An 18,946-nucleotide genomic window follows, 5' to 3' on the forward strand; every position below is an offset into this window, starting at 1 on the left:
GTACTTCTACCTTGCATTCTGATACAAACTTGGTATATCTCCATCTGGGACCCTGGCACAGACATAGTATGGGAAGACTCAGCTCTGAACAGCACAGGCACATTGCAGATTGGAGGCACTGACATCCTAGGTCTAGGATCTTTCTGCTTGTCTGATCACAATAAGAGACTAGGAGAAGTAGAAAAAGTGCCATCAAGCTATGCCCTGAAAAAAGGTGGGGTAGCAACACCACAGCAGCAAGGCCACAGCAGGAGCAAAGGCAGGAGAGAAAACAGCAGGTCTGGGAAGAGCAGAGGGGAAGGTCCTCTTCTAGAGAGGTAGGAAAGCCCAGGTCCAGGAAAGTCTTCACTGTGCTGAGCAGGTTGCTTGATTCCTCCAAGCCTGGACAATCTCTGGTCCACACAGCAGGACTAGATGAAAGGCAGGTCAGCCTCCTGGATTGTTCTGCCCTTCAAAGGTGGCTGTAGACAGAAAGGAGGGGAGGACCCTCCTCAATCCTTGTTCCTCATGTGTGGACAACAAAATTCACTTCCACTTTCTGTGGGCAATGCCAGTCCCTCCTTGTACGATCCCTTCTCCACAGCATCAAGAGGTGACAAGAGGCCTGCCTGGAGTCACCAGGAACAGGCAGCTTGAAGGAAGAAATGGTACAGGCTGTAATGATGATTCCCATCAGCGCTGCCCGCATCCTTCTCGTCAGGTCAGGATGTCACCCTAGAGTACAGCTCATCTTCCTTACCCGTCACTGCTTTGTCTGCGGATCACCTCACACATAGTACATTATACTGTTCCCAACGATCTTTCCTCTTTCATAGCTGGCTAGAAAACAGGAAAGTCTAAAGAAGAACATTTCTCAATCAAATACCAATGACCTTTCTACCTGTAGTAAGTGGCTTCTTCCAAACAGATTCTTCCTTTATTACTGTTTTTATTTTGTTTTCATGTGGGGATAGGAGACAGGTCACACTTCCTTATGGCAACTTACGTACGTTCTCTCCCTCCCCACACCATTACAGGTGTAGAAATACGTAAGAACAAGAGCAGAAATCATTGCTTGGCAAAGTCACTTTGTCAGAAGCCACGTTCTTCAGCCTGATAATGCGTTAGCTGGGAGTTCAAACACATAGGTGGTATGTTTGCAAGTACACAAAAAAAGTATTGCTCAAAAAATATTTTCTTTCCTGCTTTTTTTAATTACGCATTTACGTAACAGATTTGATTATATTCATCCTGTATACAAAATCTTATAAATTTTCTCAGAGAAACATGTAATTGTGAAGAACCATACCCCCCAAAATAAGCAACACTGTACAGGAGCAATTCCTTATGTGCAGCCCCTGTGCTTTTTCGCTTATGGCTCATTTTTGAGATATTTTTACCACAAAGAAACATTTTTCTTGGACTACTTTCCAGAGTATCTCATGGTGCTACACAGGTGTTTTATCTGCATATCAGCAATGGCAAAAGACTTTCTCAAGTCACCTAAATCAGTCTTCTCAGACAGGCACTCAACCAGGAGCTCAACTGAGATGCTCTGAAATGTCCAGCATTGAAGATAGTAGCTTATTTGGATGCTGGGATGGAAGAATCAACCTTTCTTTAGACCTTAGGTGTATGTGGACTTGAGGATTTTAAAGCCAGGTTCCTTTATAAGTTCAGTTCATGGTAACACCAGGTTTTACCTTAGTACAGTACATTCTTCAAACAAGATCTGAATGGTGGAATAGTCAAGTAAGAGTTACCCTCTACAGAGACCGCAAAACCAAATCATGAAGCAGATGGCTGGTGAAAATATCCTTCCACATGCAAGTCTTGGGTTGCCTCTCAGATTATCTGGTATGGGATGGGTTCCTGCAGTTTACGCTTCAAAAGAAATCCTCCCACAGTGAGAACAGCAGCTACCAGCACCACGGCGGTCACAGCCAGAGGAACGTGGAGACTGGCAGCAGACGCTGAGCTCTGAGACTCCCCTTTCGCCTGGATGTCAGAGGCCAGCTCTGTGCATAAAAGAGAAAGAGAGAGGCTTACATTTGTTTTCCTGAGCTAGTTAATCTCAAAGGTAATTAGGTAAAGAGAACTTGAATAAAAATGTTGCAATCTGGATCTGATCAGAAACCAAATTGCTTTATTGCGCATTGTTTCACAAATGATCCTGTGGTCATGCCAAACAAGTAAAGATTATGGCAAGAAATTAAAGAGCAACTAAGAATTTGCAACGATTACACTCTAAGACCGTAAGATGCTGTTTTCTGATAGTGGAAACAGCAGGTACAGGACACTGGGAAACAACATTTCCAAGGGGACCTACAGACTGGTTGCTAATAAATGAAACATGCCAATCAGGCACAGACAGCTTTGAAAAATTAATATAAATCCTGCAGGGAGACAACTTACATCTCATCCCTCTTCCCACAGAACTGAATCAATTGCCATTTGGCATGTGCAGAACAAATAATGGGTCTAAACTATGATAGAAAGGAAATAGCTTGTAAACATTATAAAAAAATGTTATAAAAATTAATTAGAAACAAAATCCCCATAAGAATTACAGCAGTTATGAATAAACCAGCAAAGTCCTATTTCAGAGCTGGATTTCATGCATGCCAGTCTGAACTGGCATGTAAACATACAGTAGTATACAGAGTCTTATGTTATTTACGTTATTTAAACTTACCATCATTCTTGTTCTCAGCACGAGCTTCCCGAAGCTGAACAGGTCCAATAATAACATTCACATTTTCCTGGGAAGAACCTGCCTTCCTCTTGAACCTACTAACACAGCCTTGATAACAGCGGGAAGAGTAGTCATTGTACCTGCACACCACCAGCTCACACTGCAGGTAAACTGACGAGTATCGGTTAACAAATGAAAAAGCATTAAATGCAAACCGAGCAACATCGCTGTATGGTGAATAGTAAGAAGAGTAGGTAGGATCTTTAACACACCTGGAAAGATATAAAATTAACAGATTAGCTATTGTGAATAAAACCACTATTACACTATTTCTGTGCAATATGTTTTGAGTTTAAATATAAAACCAGAAGGTAAGGGTAGAAGAGAACTCAAAAGGATAAAAAAAGAGTGTGTTTTTAGCAAGAAGAGAAATTAAGAGACAAAAATAAGTAAGAGTGGCAGTGATTTCTACCACAATAATGTATACAGCACAGAAATTTCATAGCTGAACAAAGTTCGTGCAAACATGACTAGCTGAAAAATAACTAGTGGTTCTGCTGGTTTCTGTGTTTCAGGTGAGGACCTGTTTTGCATTTGCAAACAGGATTACCTGTTTGCAAAGAGGCCCCTGCAGGTTGTTGCAGAAGCAGAAAGGGCCCTTTCTACTCTGGAAGGACAAAACTAATTCTAATCCACATCTTTTTTGGGCACTAAACATGCTCTTTAGTCCTTTGATATTTGTAGAGTACCTTGCTTGAGGAGTCTCGACACCTGACAGAGATCTCCAGATGTTTCACAGAGCAAGTTGCTAGATTAACTTTCCTGTCAAGGAGTTTCACTTCCTGACAATTACTAGCCTTAGAAGTTACCTAACCTAGATCCTAGTCATTCTGGTTTAATTTAACCACCATGAAAAAAGATCACAATAATTCACCCACAATTGTGGGTTTCAAAGTTGTCATTAATTATCTTTGTATCTCAAAAAAATTCCATTGTGCTCATTTCCCTAATAAAGACCCCAAGGATTTTAAGTCCTCTCATTCTTAGTTTATTTTATACTGCAGTGATATCCCAACACACCTAATATTTATAGACTGATATTATTGATTTTAGATTCAGTAAATACATTGCTTTTGACATAGTTCCTTGTCACATGAACAAAAATTAACTGGAAAATTATCAGAATCTATTTGCCCCATCTCCCTGGTGAGTGTCCTGCTCACAAAGGTAGACAGTCCTTCTGTGTCCTGCTTAATGAATAAGTATTTTTATAGATAAAACAAAAAGAAACCCGAACAAGAGGAAAACCTTCTTAAGATTCACATAAAGTGTAAAAGGGCGGACATTCACCCAGCAGGCAGGAGGCACTGTGTCACTTCATCAGCCTGTCACAAGCCTGACTTCCAGCTTAGCGGTAGGTTAGTACACTGCTAAAGTTACTGATGTGAACACTCTCCCAGGAGGCAGAGAGGTTCAAATCCCACCAAGCACAGAAGGGAAATAAATTAGCATGAGCCTTTAATTCCTGGAACAAAATGGGACACTTTTATGCTTCTAGATCGCTGTCAGTTTTGCATTCCTTACAAGAGCCCACAATCTTTCCATTTCAAATCAAAAGGCACATTTTTTATCAAATTAAGCAAAATGTTTTAGGTTTTTAGAATAGCAAGAAAAGGCTATGGAATTTCCTTTCTTTTTGAACAGACTGTTTTGTATTCTAGTTATGATGCTGCACAAAACTATTTGCAAAACTCTAATTCTGATGTACAGAAACGTAGAGCCATTGACATCCCTACATTGCATGCACCTATTTCAAATTCAGAAACAAATTCAGTTTCTACACTGCCTCCTTGAGTGAAATCTCAGTGCTTGACTGCAACTTCTGAATGGCATTTCTTTGTCATATTATATTTTATTCAGACATCACCAAAAAGTCTTTCTTAGAAGTATATTTGTATTGAGAAGTGCAACCAATGTAATGTATACTGGCCCTAAATCTTTCTTCACCTCTGTCATAAATGAAGCTCTTTCAGAACTATGCATAGAGATAGTTTTTAAATAATTCTTTAGAAATTTCTTACCCACTTCTGATCAATTCATAGGCGAGTGTTCTAAAATTGCTAGGATCAGGTGACGCCACACATGTGTCCACAAACACCATCAGATTTGGGTCAGAGCTGTGAAGAGAAGCTTGAAGGAACAAATTCTGATTCAGGTCAACGTAGTATGGAAAGTCATGCACTGGCCACAAGAAAGATGAGGAATTGTAGAATGTCAAGTTCACATCGTATCTGCCATACTGGGTTTCACTGACATTAATGATGTCATCAGCAACGTACGTTACTTGCACCCAGGTGTTTTGGAGCATTTTGCAGTTGATATGCAAGTGAAGGTCCTTTTGCCTCTTGATGATGTAACCAGAAGCAGGCACTTTTATCACATTGGAGTAGGTGATTGTTTCATTGTTGCCCTATTTGACACATTAGATGAGTACAAAATTATCACATGTAGTCTTGTTCACAACTTGTACTATAAATTTCTGTATGTGCTAGGTCCTAGTATTAGTCAGAAAGAACATGTCATACTCAAAAGTCCCAAGCATCCTGGGTGGGATTGTTCACTTAACTCTCTCCTATACTTTGTTCTCTAGAACATCACTCTGAAATAGATACAGGGATTACCTTAAGTCTGGAAGGATAAGCAGGAATGTTTGGCAAACCTTAGCCTCCAGAAACACATGCTACTTTTCTGTGTTTTGAATACCTATGGGCTACAACACCCTTTGTGATTCATGACAATTTTCCAAATGTCCATTAAGTTTCCATGCCCAGACTTGGAGAGCTCTCCAAAAATATGTTGACACCAACCTGTCTACGTGTACCACAGCCGTTGTATGGAACGTTGAATATAACCTCAGTTGATGTAATTGTTGGTCTACAATAAGAGTCAGACAAGCTGATGTTCCACACTGAGTAGCCCTGTGACTGGAGATAGTGTCTGTCTACAACTGCGCGCATGTAGGTTGGCAAGCACACAAGGGCTAGGGAAGAAAATATGAATTATTAGTGATTTCAGGTACTCGATGATGCTTGCATGTTACAACTTCAACAAACATAATAGCTACTACCATTTAGGGAAGAGAATTCATAAGCCAAACCACTTATTTTTACATCTTAGACTAAGATATAAATAAGCAATATTCTCTGACAAACTTCAGCTGACCTTCAGTTACTCTCCTGATAAAAATATGTAGCTTACAATAGGCTTTTGCTGAGACCTTGAGCCTGTATCACCACTCACACAAAAATGCTAAGAAGCGGGAGTTTTTCCTGAATAAGAATCCAAAAGCTGTTGTGGAAGGTGTAGAGCTAAACATGCACACTGGCTTGCAGAAACACTACTTGGGTGGGAGGGGATCCTGCAACCATCTCCATGATGATTCACTGAGCCCATGACATGAAAAGCAATGATCCCAGGGAGAGTTTGACCTTTGGTAGAGAGATATCTGATGACAGGGACCTAATGGCAACACACAGCCTCTTGAAAGGCAGTTACAAAGACAACAGAGCCAAATGTGATGGCCATCACATGTGTTTGTGCCTGGGGAGGTTGTGAGTGCACATTAGATAAACTTTCCCACTGGGACTGCAGGACAGTACTGGAACAGGTCACCCCTAGAAGTTGCGGCTTTGAAGGTTTCATCCTTTGAATGTTTCTAGACACTCAGCTAGACAAATTCATAATGGACCTGACCTGGTGTAGGCAATAGCTCTGCTTTGAATAGTAGGACTAGGAAGCCAAAAAAAGGTCCTTTCTAAGCAATTTTCTATGATTCTATGAAAATCTGTCCACAAAGGTAGAAAAAATATATATAAATAATGATGTGATAAGAAGAAGTATAAATTTAGACTGGCCATCACAGAAACCATCTAAAGGCAATTAATTTGATACTTGAAGATTTTTTTTAAATGAAAAAATAATTATTGTCTGAAAGTGATCAGTCAGTAACCAGCTATGAAATCTAAGTAGGAATGTCATCTATGTGGGATTTCTTCAATGACATTCACAAATATTTATTTAGCAAATAAAATCGGGGTATAAAAGCTTCTGAGCCAAGAAAACATTAGAAACAGAATGGAAGCTTACTGGTGTTCTGGTCTGCTGGAAAGGACTGATACTCAGCATGAAACCCTCTATTGGAATATCTGGAGTCACTGTGAAATCTGACAGTCATAAAGTTTGAGGATGATGTGTACGTGAGATCAGAACTAGAACAAACTCTTCCAAGCAGAGGAGAAGTATCGGGTGTCCCATCATAGATCTCAATATAGTCATTCTGGCATCCACCTTGCAACCTGAGGAAGAAACATGAATATATAACAAAATGAATGCGGTAAACTTGGGTTTTTAAGTGCTGAATAAACAATAAACTAAGATACCACACTCACACAATTCCCATGTAATATTTATAATTCACTTATAAGCAGGGGAAATGTGCTTGGGAACTGTGGTTGTAGTTGAGATTTGGGACCCATTCATTGCCCAAGCAGCAAGTGGTTTACTTACTGAATATTTCCAAATGTGAGCATAATGCGGAAATTATTTGTTACTTGTATTTGCCACAAACAATCTGCATTATCTGGATAATTCAAAGGATAAGAAGGACTCTGAAGTGACCCGGAGGAATTAAAAAGTAAGCCACCACAAATATATTTTCTAGCTGAAAAAAAAAAAGAAAGAAAATAAGATATAGATGTGATTCATTAAGATTTACTTCTGATCAAATGAAAATACATTTTATGTATGCAAGCCATAGCAACAGTAGGTTAAATCTCCAGAGAAACGGAATGGTTGTGCTCTTCTCACTCAGGATACAAATGTGATGGTCTCTTCAGAGAACTTTGACTCTGCCTTGCTATTTTGCATTTGGTAAGCTTAAAGGCAAACATATGTATGAGAGAAAGCAAGAGGTGCTGGCCCACATAACATAAAATCAGGAGAAGAAAGAAAAGATTTCCCACAAAATCAACACAGTCTGAAATCCACCCCTAGCAACACAATCAGACAGAAAGTGGAGCACTATTGTTGTGGTTTCGCCCAAGTGAGCAACCAAGCACCAAACAGCCACTCACACACCCTTCCCACCTGATAGGATGGGGGAGAGAATCTGAAGAGCAAAAGTAAAAAACCCCATAGGTTGAGATAAGAATAATTTAATAATAATAAAAAATATAATAATAATAATACATTGAAATTAAAAGGAAAACAACGAGAGACAGAGAGAAGAGGAACGAAAGCCAAGAAAAAAAGAAGTGATGCAACCGGTCACCACCTGCTGAATGACGCCCAGCCCGTCCCTCAGCAGCGATACCTGCCCCCAGGCCAACCCCCCTCAGTTTCTATATGAAGCATGACGTCATCTGGAAAGGAAAATCCCTTTGGCCAGTTTGGCTGTGCCGCCTCCCAGCTTCTTGTGCAGCTGGCAGAGCAGGGCAAGTTGAAAAGTCCTTGACTAGTGTGTGCGCTACTTAGCGACAACTAAAACATCAGGGTGGTATCAACGTTATTCTCATCCTAAATCCAAAACACAGCACTATACCAGCTCCTAGAAAGAAAATTAACTCCATCCAGCCAAAACCAGGACAAGTATGTAGGATTTAAACAGTTAGTGCCAATAATGATTTTTTCCAAAAGTATCACAATGTGCAAATGCTACAGCTCCAACCTAGAACCTAGTAACAAATAGGCAGCCAAAGTAACGCATCGGAAAGATGAAAAAAGCAGACGCACCTGGAGCAGTCGATGGAGGGGGAACAGTGGTCACGTTTGTGGCATCTGTTGGGGGAGGAAGAGAAAGAAGCAAGTGAGGACCTTGTGGATGAAGGAACAGGGCCAGGTTTTCTCCCAGCGCTGGGGATGTTGGTGCCACCCTCTCACGTGGGCGATGGAGAGCTGGGGGGTCTCAGGAGGGTGGTCTTTCACGGTGGGAGCAATGAAAACCACAGTCTTGGAACACATCTCCAACACATACCCAATTGTGGCCACCAAGGGCCACTTTCTGAAAGCGTCCCGGTATTTAGGAAGGAAAAGCAGTGGTACCTGAGCACACAACACCAGCGTCTTCATGGTGGCCACAGTTGTGGACGCCCCAGCCACTGTAGCTGCACTGAAAGAGGGAGGACTCACTCCCTGTGCAGTGCACGTCATCCAGGTAGATATTGCCAGTGCCTTGTCCAAAGTAGGCATTTGATGGTGCAGAAACAGCAAAGCCGCATCCCAGCTGCCTGCACACGACCTCGGCATCGTTCAGGTCCCAGCTGTCATCACAGACGGTGCCCCGGCCCCCGTAGTGGTAAACCTCTACGCGCCCCTCGCACCGGTTCCTGCCGTTCACCAGGCTCAGGGAGGCACCTGGGGAAGGAGGAGACAGAGAAAACCTGGGAAAACCCTCCAGCACGCAGGCACCTTCTCTCGCCGGGGCATTGGCAACGCTCTACGAGTTTCAGGCCACCAGGACTGTCACCCTCTGCTTAATGAGGCTGGGCGTTTCCCTGGCTCTGCTCTCCCATGGAGAAGACCGAACCCCACCCTGTGCTGCCGCCAAAAGCAGCGGCCAGAAAAGGCATGAGAAATTGAGACCCACCTGGAGGAACGGATGCCGTGAAGATGGCTGTGGTCGTAGTTGTGGCATCTGTTAGGGGAGGAAGAGGAAGAAGCAAGTGAGGACCTTGTGGATGAAGGAGCAGGGCCAGGTTTTCTCCCAGCACTGGGGATGTTGGTGCCACCCTGTCACGTGGGCAATGGAGAGCTGGGGGGTCTCAGGAGGGTGGACTTCCACGGTGGGAGCAACGAAAACACAATCTTTGAACACGTCTCCAAAACATTTTCTCTTCAGGCAAACAGGTGCTAATTTCTTGGTTGCCCAGCCTGGCTGTAGATACGCCATCCCTGGAAACATTCAAGGTCAGGCTGGACAGGGCTCTGAGCCATCTTCTAGTTGAAGGTGCCTCTGCTCATTGCAGGAGGTTTGGACTAGAAGACCTTTAAAGGTCCCTTCCAACCCAAACCGTTCCATGATCCTATGATCCCATGATTCGATGGTTCTCGTTATAAATGTCTCTTTCTAGAGAGTGACTGAATTTGACAATGCAAGTGATAAACAAACTCAGATGAGGTACGTTTTCCCTAGAGAGACGGATCTTTTGGGACGCGGTGCAATCCACCTTGGAGCTTTGCATGCTCCAAGTTTGCATGCCACATGCCCGATAGCCCCAAGGGCATGACCGGCAGACCAGTGCCCTGCCCTGGGGTGTGTGGTTCACAGCACCGTGCTCCTACGTGTCCCATCTGCCACCGGGCAGCTTCAGCCCCCTGAGCTGGGATATGAACCAATACAGCCCAAGAGTAACGCATAGAGAGAAAACCTGAAAAAAGCAGACACTCCTGAAGACGTTGGCATTGTGGCAGTTTGGGTCATGATAGCTCTAACCGTGAAGGGAAGAAGAGAAAGAAGCAAGTGAAGCACTTCTTATCTTCTGTCCTGGTTTTGGCTGGGACAGAGTTCCTTTTCTTTCTAGTAGCTGGCATCGTGGTGTGTTTTGGCTTTAGGATGAAAATAATGTTGATCACATACTGGTGGTTTAGTTGTGGCTGAGCAGTCGAGGACTTTTTGGCTTCTCATCCTGTCCTGCCAGCGAGTAGGCTGGAGGTGCACAAGAAGCTGGGAGGGGGCACAGCCAGGACAGCTGAGCCCAACTGGCCAAAGGGCTATTCCGTACCATAGGACGTCATGCTCAGCATATAAACTGGGGGAGGAGTTGGCCGGGGCACGGCCGCTGCTCGGGAACTGGCTGGGCATCAGTCGGTTGGCGGTGAGCAGTTGCTTTTCATTTTCCTCACTTGTCTTTCTTGGGTTTTCTTCCTCTCTCTTTCTGTTATTTTCCTTTTCAGTACAATTCATGATTATGATTATGACTATGATAGATTTTATTTCAATTATTAAACTGTTGTTATCTCACCCCACAAGCGTTCTCACTTCTGCTCTTCCGATTCTCTCCCCCCTCCCACCGCGCGGGGCGGGGGTGAGCGAGCGGCTGGGTGGTGCTTAGTTGCCGGCTGGGGCTAAACCACGACACTTACGACGCGAGCCTCTGGGCCAGTCACCACGGGGTGCTTTTGCCAGTCATTCCCGGTTAGGCTCACTTCGGCCTCCAATGCAGTTAGCTGTTGGGATCCCCCTGTCACTCCAGAAATACAGAGGGGTTCTGCCCCTGCCTGGCTTGATGGCATTGGGGTGCAGCGTGCACCGGTGTCTCCTAGAGCCTTATCCTCCTGTGGCTCTGAAGTGCCAGGCCGTCGAAACCACACAGTCCAGTAAACTGGGTTGTCCCTTTCCTCCGCCTGCCTGGAGGCAGGGCGCCTCTAGTCCTGCTCATAGTATTCGTTACCCACTTCTTGTAAATACGAGTCAGGAGTTCCTTCATCAAAATCAGGAGTGAGATCAGCCCTTCTGCTCTGTCTGGGGAAGTGTCTACTGCAAACGGGGGGCAGCAGTTTTCCTGGAAGAACCCCCTTGTGTGATTGTTTTTCCTTGCAAGTCACATACCCGTGCCTCTGGGGTCGAGGTAGGTTTTCCATCCCACTTCCTCATGTCCTCTCCGTGGTCACGCAGGTAAAACCATAGGGGAGCCCCGTGGCGTGTACCCTCTATATCCTCTCTCTTGAGCAGAAGCACACTGACTCCTAATAGCTGAGATACTGGTCCGTACAGGTGGAGAGCAGGACCTATCCTCTTTGAGTTGCTGACGTCATATTTGAGCGTGACGTCATCTGGAAAGGAAAATCCCTTTGGCCAGTTTGGCTGTGCCGCCTCCCAGCTTCTTGTGCAGCTGGCAGAGCAGGGCAAGTTGAAAAGTCCTTGACTAGTGTGAGCGCTACTTAGCGACAACTAAAACATCAGGGTGGTATCAACGTTATTCTCATCCTAAATCCAAAACACAGCACTATACCAGCTCCTAGAAAGAAAATTAACTCCATCCAGCCAAAACCAGGACAAGTATGTAGGATTTAAACAGTTAGTGCCAATAATGATTTTTTCCAAAAGTATCACAATGTGCAAATGCTACAGCTCCAACCTAGAACCTAGTAACAAATAGGCAGCCAAAGTAACGCATCGGAAAGATGAAAAAAGCAGACGCACCTGGAGCAGTCGATGGAGGGGGAACAGTGGTCACGTTTGTGGCATCTGTTGGGGGAGGAAGAGAAAGAAGCAAGTGAGGACCTTGTGGATGAAGGAGCAGGGCCAGGTTTTCTCCCAGCGCTGGGGATGTTGGTGCCACCCTCTCACGTGGGCGATGGAGAGCTGGGGGGTCTCAGGAGGGTGGTCTTTCACGGTGGGAGCAACAAAAACCACAGTCTTGGAACACATCTCCAACACATACCCAATTGTGGCCACCGAGGGCCACTTTCTGAAAGCGTCCCGGTATTTAGGAAGGAAAAGCAATGGTACCTGAGCACACAACACCAGCGTCTTCATGGTGGCCACAGTTGTGGACGCCCCAGCCACTGTAGCTGCACTGAAAGAGCGAGGACTCACTCCCTGTGCAGTGCACGTCATCCAGGTAGATATTGCCAGTGCCTTGTCCAAAGTAGGCATTTGATGGTGCAGAAACAGCAAAGCCGCATCCCAGCTGCCTGCACACGACCTCGGCATCGTTCAGGTCCCAGCTGTCATCACAGACGGTGCCCCGGCCCCCGTAGTGGTAAACCTCTACGCGCCCCTCGCACCGGTTCCTGCCGTTCACCAGGCTCAGGGAGGCACCTGGGGAAGGAGGAGACAGAGAAAACCTGGGAAAACCCTCCAGCACGCAGGCACCTTCTCTCGCCGGGGCATTGGCAACGCTCTACGAGTTTCAGGCCACCAGGACTGTCACCCTCTGCTTAATGAGGCTGGGCGTTTCCCTGGCTCTGCTCTCCCATGGAGAAGACCGAACCCCACCCTGTGCTGCCGCCAAAAGCAGCGGCCAGAAAAGGCATGAGAAATTGAGACCCACCTGGAGGAACGGATGCCGTGAAGATGGCTGCGGTCGTAGTTGTGGCATCTGTTAGGGGAGGAAGAGAAAGAAGCAAGTGAGGACCTTGTGGATGAAGGAGCAGGGCCAGGTTTTCTCCCAGCGCTGGGGATGTTGGTGCCACCCTCTCACGTGGGTGATGGAGAGCTGGGGGGTCTCAGGAGGGTGGTCTTTCACGGTGAGAGCAACAAAAACCACAGTCTTGGAACACATCTCCAACACATACCCAATTGTGGCCACCGAGGGCCACTTTCTGAAAGCGTCCCAGTATTTAGGAAGGAAAAGCAATGGTACCTGAGCACACAACACCAGCGTCTTCATGGTGGCCACAGTTGTGGACGCCCCAGCCTCTGTAGCTGCACTGAAAGAGGGAGGACTCACTCCCTGTGCAGTGCACGTCATCCAGGTAGATATTGCCAGTGCCTTGTCCAAAGTAGGCATTTGATGGTGCAGAAACAGCAAAGCCGCATCCCAGCTGCCTGCACACGACCTCGGCATCGTTCAGGTCCCAGCTGTCATCACAGACGGTGCCCCAGCCCCCGTAGTGGTAAACCTCTACGCGCCCCTCGCACCGGTTCCTGCCGTTCACCAGGCTGAGGGAGGCACCTGGGGAAGGAGGTGACAGGGAAAACCTGGGAAAACTCTCCAGCACGCAGGCACCTTCTCTCGCCGGGGCATTGGCAACGCTCTACGAGTTTCAGGCCACCAGAACTGTCACCCTCTGCTTAATGAGGCTGGGTGTTTCCCTGGCTCTGCTCTCCCATGGAGAAGACCGAACCCCACCCTGTGCTGCCGCCAAAAGCAGCGGCCAGAAAAGGAATGACACATTGAGACCCACCTGGAGGAACGGATGCCGTGAAGATGGCTGTGGTCGTAGTTGTGGCGTCTGTTAGGGGAGGAAGAGAAAGAAGCAAGTGAGGACCTTGTGGATGAAGGAGCAGGGCCAGGTTTTCTCCCAGCGCTGGGGATGTTGGTGCCACCCTCTCACGTGGGCAATGGAGAGCTGGGGGGTCTCAGGAGGGTGGACTTCCACGGTGGGAGCAACGAAAACACAATCTTTGAACACGTCTCCAAAACATTTTCTCTTCAGGCAAACAGGTGCTAATTTCTTGGTTGCCCAGCCTGGCTGTAGATACGCCATCCCTGGAAACATTCAAGGTCAGGCTGGACAGGGCTCTGAGCCATCTTCTAGTTGAAGGTGTCTCTGCTCATTGCAGGTGGTTTGGACTAGAAGACCTTCCAACCCAAACCGTTCCATGATCCTATGATCCCATGATTCGATGGTTCTCGTTGTAAATGTCTCTTTCTAGAGAGTGACTGAATTTGACAATGCAAGTGATAAACAAACTCAGATGAGGTACGTTTTCCCTAGAGAGACGGATCTTTTGGGACGCGGTGCAATCCACCTTGGAGCTTTGCATGCTCCAAGTTTGCATGCCACATGCCCGATAGCCCCAAGGGCATGACCGGCAGACCAGTGCCCTGCCCTGGGGTGTGTGGTTCACAGCACCGTGCTCCTACGTGTCCCATCTGCCACCGGGCAGCTTCAGCCCCCTGAGCTGGGATATGAACCAATACAGCCCAAGAGTAACGCACAGAGAGAAAACCTGAAAAAAGCAGACACTCCTGAAGACGTTGGCATTGTGGCAGTTTGGGTCATGATAGCTCTAACCGTGAAGGGAAGAAGAGAAAGAAGCAAGTGAAGCACTTCTTATCTTCTGTCCTGGTTTTGGCTGGGACAGAGTTCCTTTACTTTCTAGTAGCTGGCATCGTGGTGTGTTTTGGCTTTAGGATGAAAATAATGTTGATCACATACTGGTGGTTTAGTTGTGGCTGAGCAGTCGAGGACTTTTTGGCTTCTCATCCTGTCCTGCCAGCGAGTAGGCTGGAGGTGCACAAGAAGCTGGGAGGGGGCACAGCCAGGACAGCTGAGCCCAACTGGCCAAAGGGCTATTCCGTACCATAGGACGTCATGCTCAGCATATAAACTGGGGGAGGAGTTGGCCGGGGCACGGCCGCTGCTCGGGAACTGGCTGGGCATCAGTCGGTTGGCGGTGAGCAGTTGCTTTTCATTTTCCTCACTTGTCTTTCTTGGGTTTTCTTCCTCTCTCTTTCTGTTATTTTCCTTTTCAGTACAATTCATGATTATGATTATGACTATGATAGATTTTATTTCAATTATTAAACTGTTGTTATCTCACCCCACAAGCGTTCTCACTTCTGCTCTTCCGATTCTCTCCCCCCTCCCACCGCGCGGGGCGGGGGTGAGCGAGCGGCTGGGTGGTGCTTAGTTGCCGGCTGGGGCTAAACCACGACACTTACGACGCGAGCCTCTGGGCCAGTCACCACGGGGTGCTTTTGCCAGTCATTCCCGGTTAGGCTCACTTCGGCCTCCAATGCAGTTAGCTGTTGGGATCCCCCTGTCACTCCAGAAATACAGAGGGGTTCTGCCCCTGCCTGGCTTGATGGCATTGGGGTGCAGCGTGCACCGGTGTCTCCTAGAGCCTTATCCTCCTGTGGCTCTGAAGTGCCAGGCCGTCAAAACCACACAGTCCAGTAAACTGGGTTGTCCCTTTCATCCGCCTGCCTGGAGGCAGGGCGCCTCTAGTCCTGCTCATAGTATTCGTTACCCACTTCTTGTAAATACGAGTCAGGAGTTCCTTCATCAAAATCAGGAGTGAGATCAGCCCTTCTGCTCTGTCTGGGGAAGTGTCTACTGCAAACGGGGGGCAGCAGTTTTCCTGGAAGAACCCCCTTGTGTGGTTGTTTTTCCTTGCAAGTCACATACCCGTGCCTCTGGGGTCGAGGTAGGTTTTCCATCCCACTTCCTCATGTCCTCTCCGTGGTCACGCAGGTAAAACCATAGGGGAGCCCCGTGGCGTGTACCCTCTATATCCTCTCTCTTGAGCAGAAGCACACTGACTCCTAATAGCTGAGATACTGGTCCGTACAGGTGGAGAGCAGGACCTATCCTCTTTGAGTTGCTGACGTCATATTTGAGCGTGACGTCATCTGGAAAGGAAAATCCCTTTGGCCAGTTTGGCTGTGCCGCCTCCCAGCTTCTTGTGCAGCTGGCAGAGCAGGGCAAGTTGAAAAGTCCTTGACTAGTGTGAGCGCTACTTAGCGACAACTAAAACATCAGGGTGGTATCAACGTTATTCTCATCCTAAATCCAAAACACAGCACTATACCAGCTCCTAGAAAGAAAATTAACTCCATCCAGCCAAAACCAGGACAAGTATGTAGGATTTAAACAGTTAGTGCCAATAATGATTTTTTCCAAAAGTATCACAATGTGCAAATGCTACAGCTCCAACCTAGAACCTAGTAACAAATAGGCAGCCAAAGTAACGCATCGGAAAGATGAAAAAAGCAGACGCACCTGGAGCAGTCGATGGAGGGGGAACAGTGGTCACGTTTGTGGCATCTGTTGGGGGAGGAAGAGAAAGAAGCAAGTGAGGACCTTGTGGATGAAGGAGCAGGGCCAGGTTTTCTCCCAGCGCTGGGGATGTTGGTGCCACCCTCTCACGTGGGCGATGGAGAGCTGGGGGGTCTCAGGAGGGTGGTCTTTCACGGTGGGAGCAACAAAAACCACAGTCTTGGAACACATCTCCAACACATACCCAATTGTGGCCACCGAGGGCCACTTTCTGAAAGCGTCCCGGTATTTAGGAAGGAAAAGCAATGGTACCTGAGCACACAACACCAGCGTCTTCATGGTGGCCACAGTTGTGGACGCCCCAGCCACTGTAGCTGCACTGAAAGAGCGAGGACTCACTCCCTGTGCAGTGCACGTCATCCAGGTAGATATTGCCAGTGCCTTGTCCAAAGTAGGCATTTGATGGTGCAGAAACAGCAAAGCCGCATCCCAGCTGCCTGCACACGACCTCGGCATCGTTCAGGTCCCAGCTGTCATCACAGACGGTGCCCCGGCCCCCGTAGTGGTAAACCTCTACGCGCCCCTCGCACCGGTTCCTGCCGTTCACCAGGCTCAGGGAGGCACCTGGGGAAGGAGGAGACAGAGAAAACCTGGGAAAACCCTCCAGCACGCAGGCACCTTCTCTCGCCGGGGCATTGGCAACGCTCTACGAGTTTCAGGCCACCAGGACTGTCACCCTCTGCTTAATGAGGCTGGGCGTTTCCCTGGCTCTGCTCTCCCATGGAGAAGACCGAACCCCACCCTGTGCTGCCGCCAAAAGCAGCGGCCAGAAAAGGAATGACACATTGAGACCCACCTGGAGGAACGGATGCCGTGAAGATGGCTGCGGTCGTAGTTGTGGCATCTGTTAGGGGAGGAAGAGAAAGAAGCAAGTGAGGACCTTGTGGATGAAGGAGCAGGGCCAGGTTTTCTCCCAGCGCTGGGGATGTTGGTGCCACCCTCTCACGTGGGTGATGGAGAGCTGGGGGGTCTCAGGAGGGTGGTCTTTCACGATGAGAGCAACAAAAACCACAGTCTTGGAACACATCTCCAACACATACCCAATTGTGGCCACCGAGGGCCACTTTCTGAAAGCGTCCCAGTATTTAGGAAGGAAAAGCAATGGTACCTGAGCACACAACACCAGCGTCTTCATGGTGGCCACAGTTGTGGACGCCCCAGCCTCTGTAGCTGCACTGAAAGAGGGAGGACTCACTCCCTGTGCAGTGCACGTCATCCAGGTAGATATTGCCAGTGCCTTGTCCAAAGTAGGCATTTGATGGTGCAGAAACAGCAAAGCCGCATCCCAGCTGCCTGCACACGACCTCGGCATCGTTCAGGTCCCAGCTGTCATCACAGACGGTGCCCCGGCCCCCGTAGTGGTAAACCTCTACGCGCCCCTCGCACCGGTTCCTGCCGTTCACCAGGCTCAGGGAGGCACCTGGGGAAGGAGGAGACAGAGAAAACCTGGGAAAACCCTCCAGCACGCAGGCACCTTCTCTCGCCGGGGCATTGGCAACGCTCTACGAGTTTCAGGCCACCAGAACTGTCACCCTCTGCTTAATGAGGCTGGGTGTTTCCCTGGCTCTGCTCTCCCATGGAGAAGACCGAACCCCACCCTGTGCTGCCGCCAAAAGCAGCGGCCAGAAAAGGAATGACACATTGAGACCCACCTGGAGGAACGGATGCCGTGAAGATGGCTGTGGTCGTAGTTGTGGCGTCTGTTAGGGGAGGAAGAGAAAGAAGCAAGTGAGGACCTTGTGGATGAAGGAGCAGGGCCAGGTTTTCTCCCAGCACTGGGGATGTTGGTGCCACCCTCTCACGTGGGCAATGGAGAGCTGGGGGGTCTCAGGAGGGTGGACTTCCACGGTGGGAGCAACGAAAACACAATCTTTGAACACGTCTCCAAAACATTTTCTCTTCAGGCAAACAGGTGCTAATTTGTTGGTTGCCCAGCCTGGTTGTAGATACGCCATCCCTGGAAACATTCAAGGTCAGGCTGGACAGGGCTCTGAGCCATCTTCTAGTTGAAGGTGTCTCTGCTCATTGCAGGAGGTTTGGACTAGAAGACCTTTAAAGGTCCCTTCCAACCCAAACCGTTCCATGATCCTATGATCCCATGATTCGATGGTTCTCGTTGTAAATGGCTCTTTCTAGAGAGTGACTGAATTTGACAATGCAAGTGATAAACAAACTCAGATGAGGTACGTTTTCCCTAGAGAGACGGATCTTTTGGGACGCGGTGCAATCCACCTTGGAGCTTTGCATGCTCCAAGTTTGCATGCCACATGCCCGATAGCCCCAAGGGCATGACCGGCAGACCAGTGCCCTGCCCTGGGGTGTGTGGTTCACAGCACCGTGCTCCTACGTGTCCCATCTGCCACCGGGCAGCTTCAGCCCCCTGAGCTGGGATATGAACCAATACAGCCCAAGAGTAACGCATAGAGAGAAAACCTGAAAAAAGCAGACACTCCTGAAGACGTTGGCATTGTGGCAGTTTGGGTCATGATAGCTCTAACCGTGAAGGGAAGAAGAGAAAGAAGCAAGTGAAGCACTTCTTATCTTCTGTCCTGGTTTTGGCTGGGACAGAGTTCCTTTTCTTTCTAGTAGCTGGCATCGTGGTGTGTTTTGGCTTTAGGATGAAAATAATGTTGATCACATACTGGTGGTTTAGTTGTTGCTGAGCAGTCGAGGACTTTTTGGCTTCTCATCCTGTCCTGCCAGCGAGTAGGCTGGAGGTGCACAAGAAGCTGGGAGGGGGCACAGCCAGGACAGCTGAGCCCA

General features: G+C 47.7%; 1 protein-coding gene across 1 annotated transcript in view; it reads right to left on the reverse strand.

Moving 5' to 3' along the window:
• The window catches only part of DMBT1 (deleted in malignant brain tumors 1), a 99,895-nt gene that overhangs the window by 48,860 nt on the left and 32,089 nt on the right, over positions 1 to 18,946 (reverse strand). The window contains 7 exon segments of the mRNA XM_075506576.1: positions 8,262 to 8,279; positions 8,774 to 9,085; positions 9,716 to 9,727; positions 12,183 to 12,494; positions 13,039 to 13,350; positions 16,436 to 16,747; positions 17,292 to 17,603. Of these exon segments, the coding sequence (XP_075362691.1) occupies positions 8,262 to 8,279; positions 8,774 to 9,085; positions 9,716 to 9,727; positions 12,183 to 12,494; positions 13,039 to 13,350; positions 16,436 to 16,747; positions 17,292 to 17,603 (1,590 nt within the window).

The sequence above is a fragment of the Mycteria americana genome, chromosome 6 (genome assembly GCF_035582795.1).
Source record: "Mycteria americana isolate JAX WOST 10 ecotype Jacksonville Zoo and Gardens chromosome 6, USCA_MyAme_1.0, whole genome shotgun sequence".
In the NCBI taxonomy this organism is placed as follows: Eukaryota; Metazoa; Chordata; class Aves; order Ciconiiformes; family Ciconiidae; genus Mycteria; species Mycteria americana.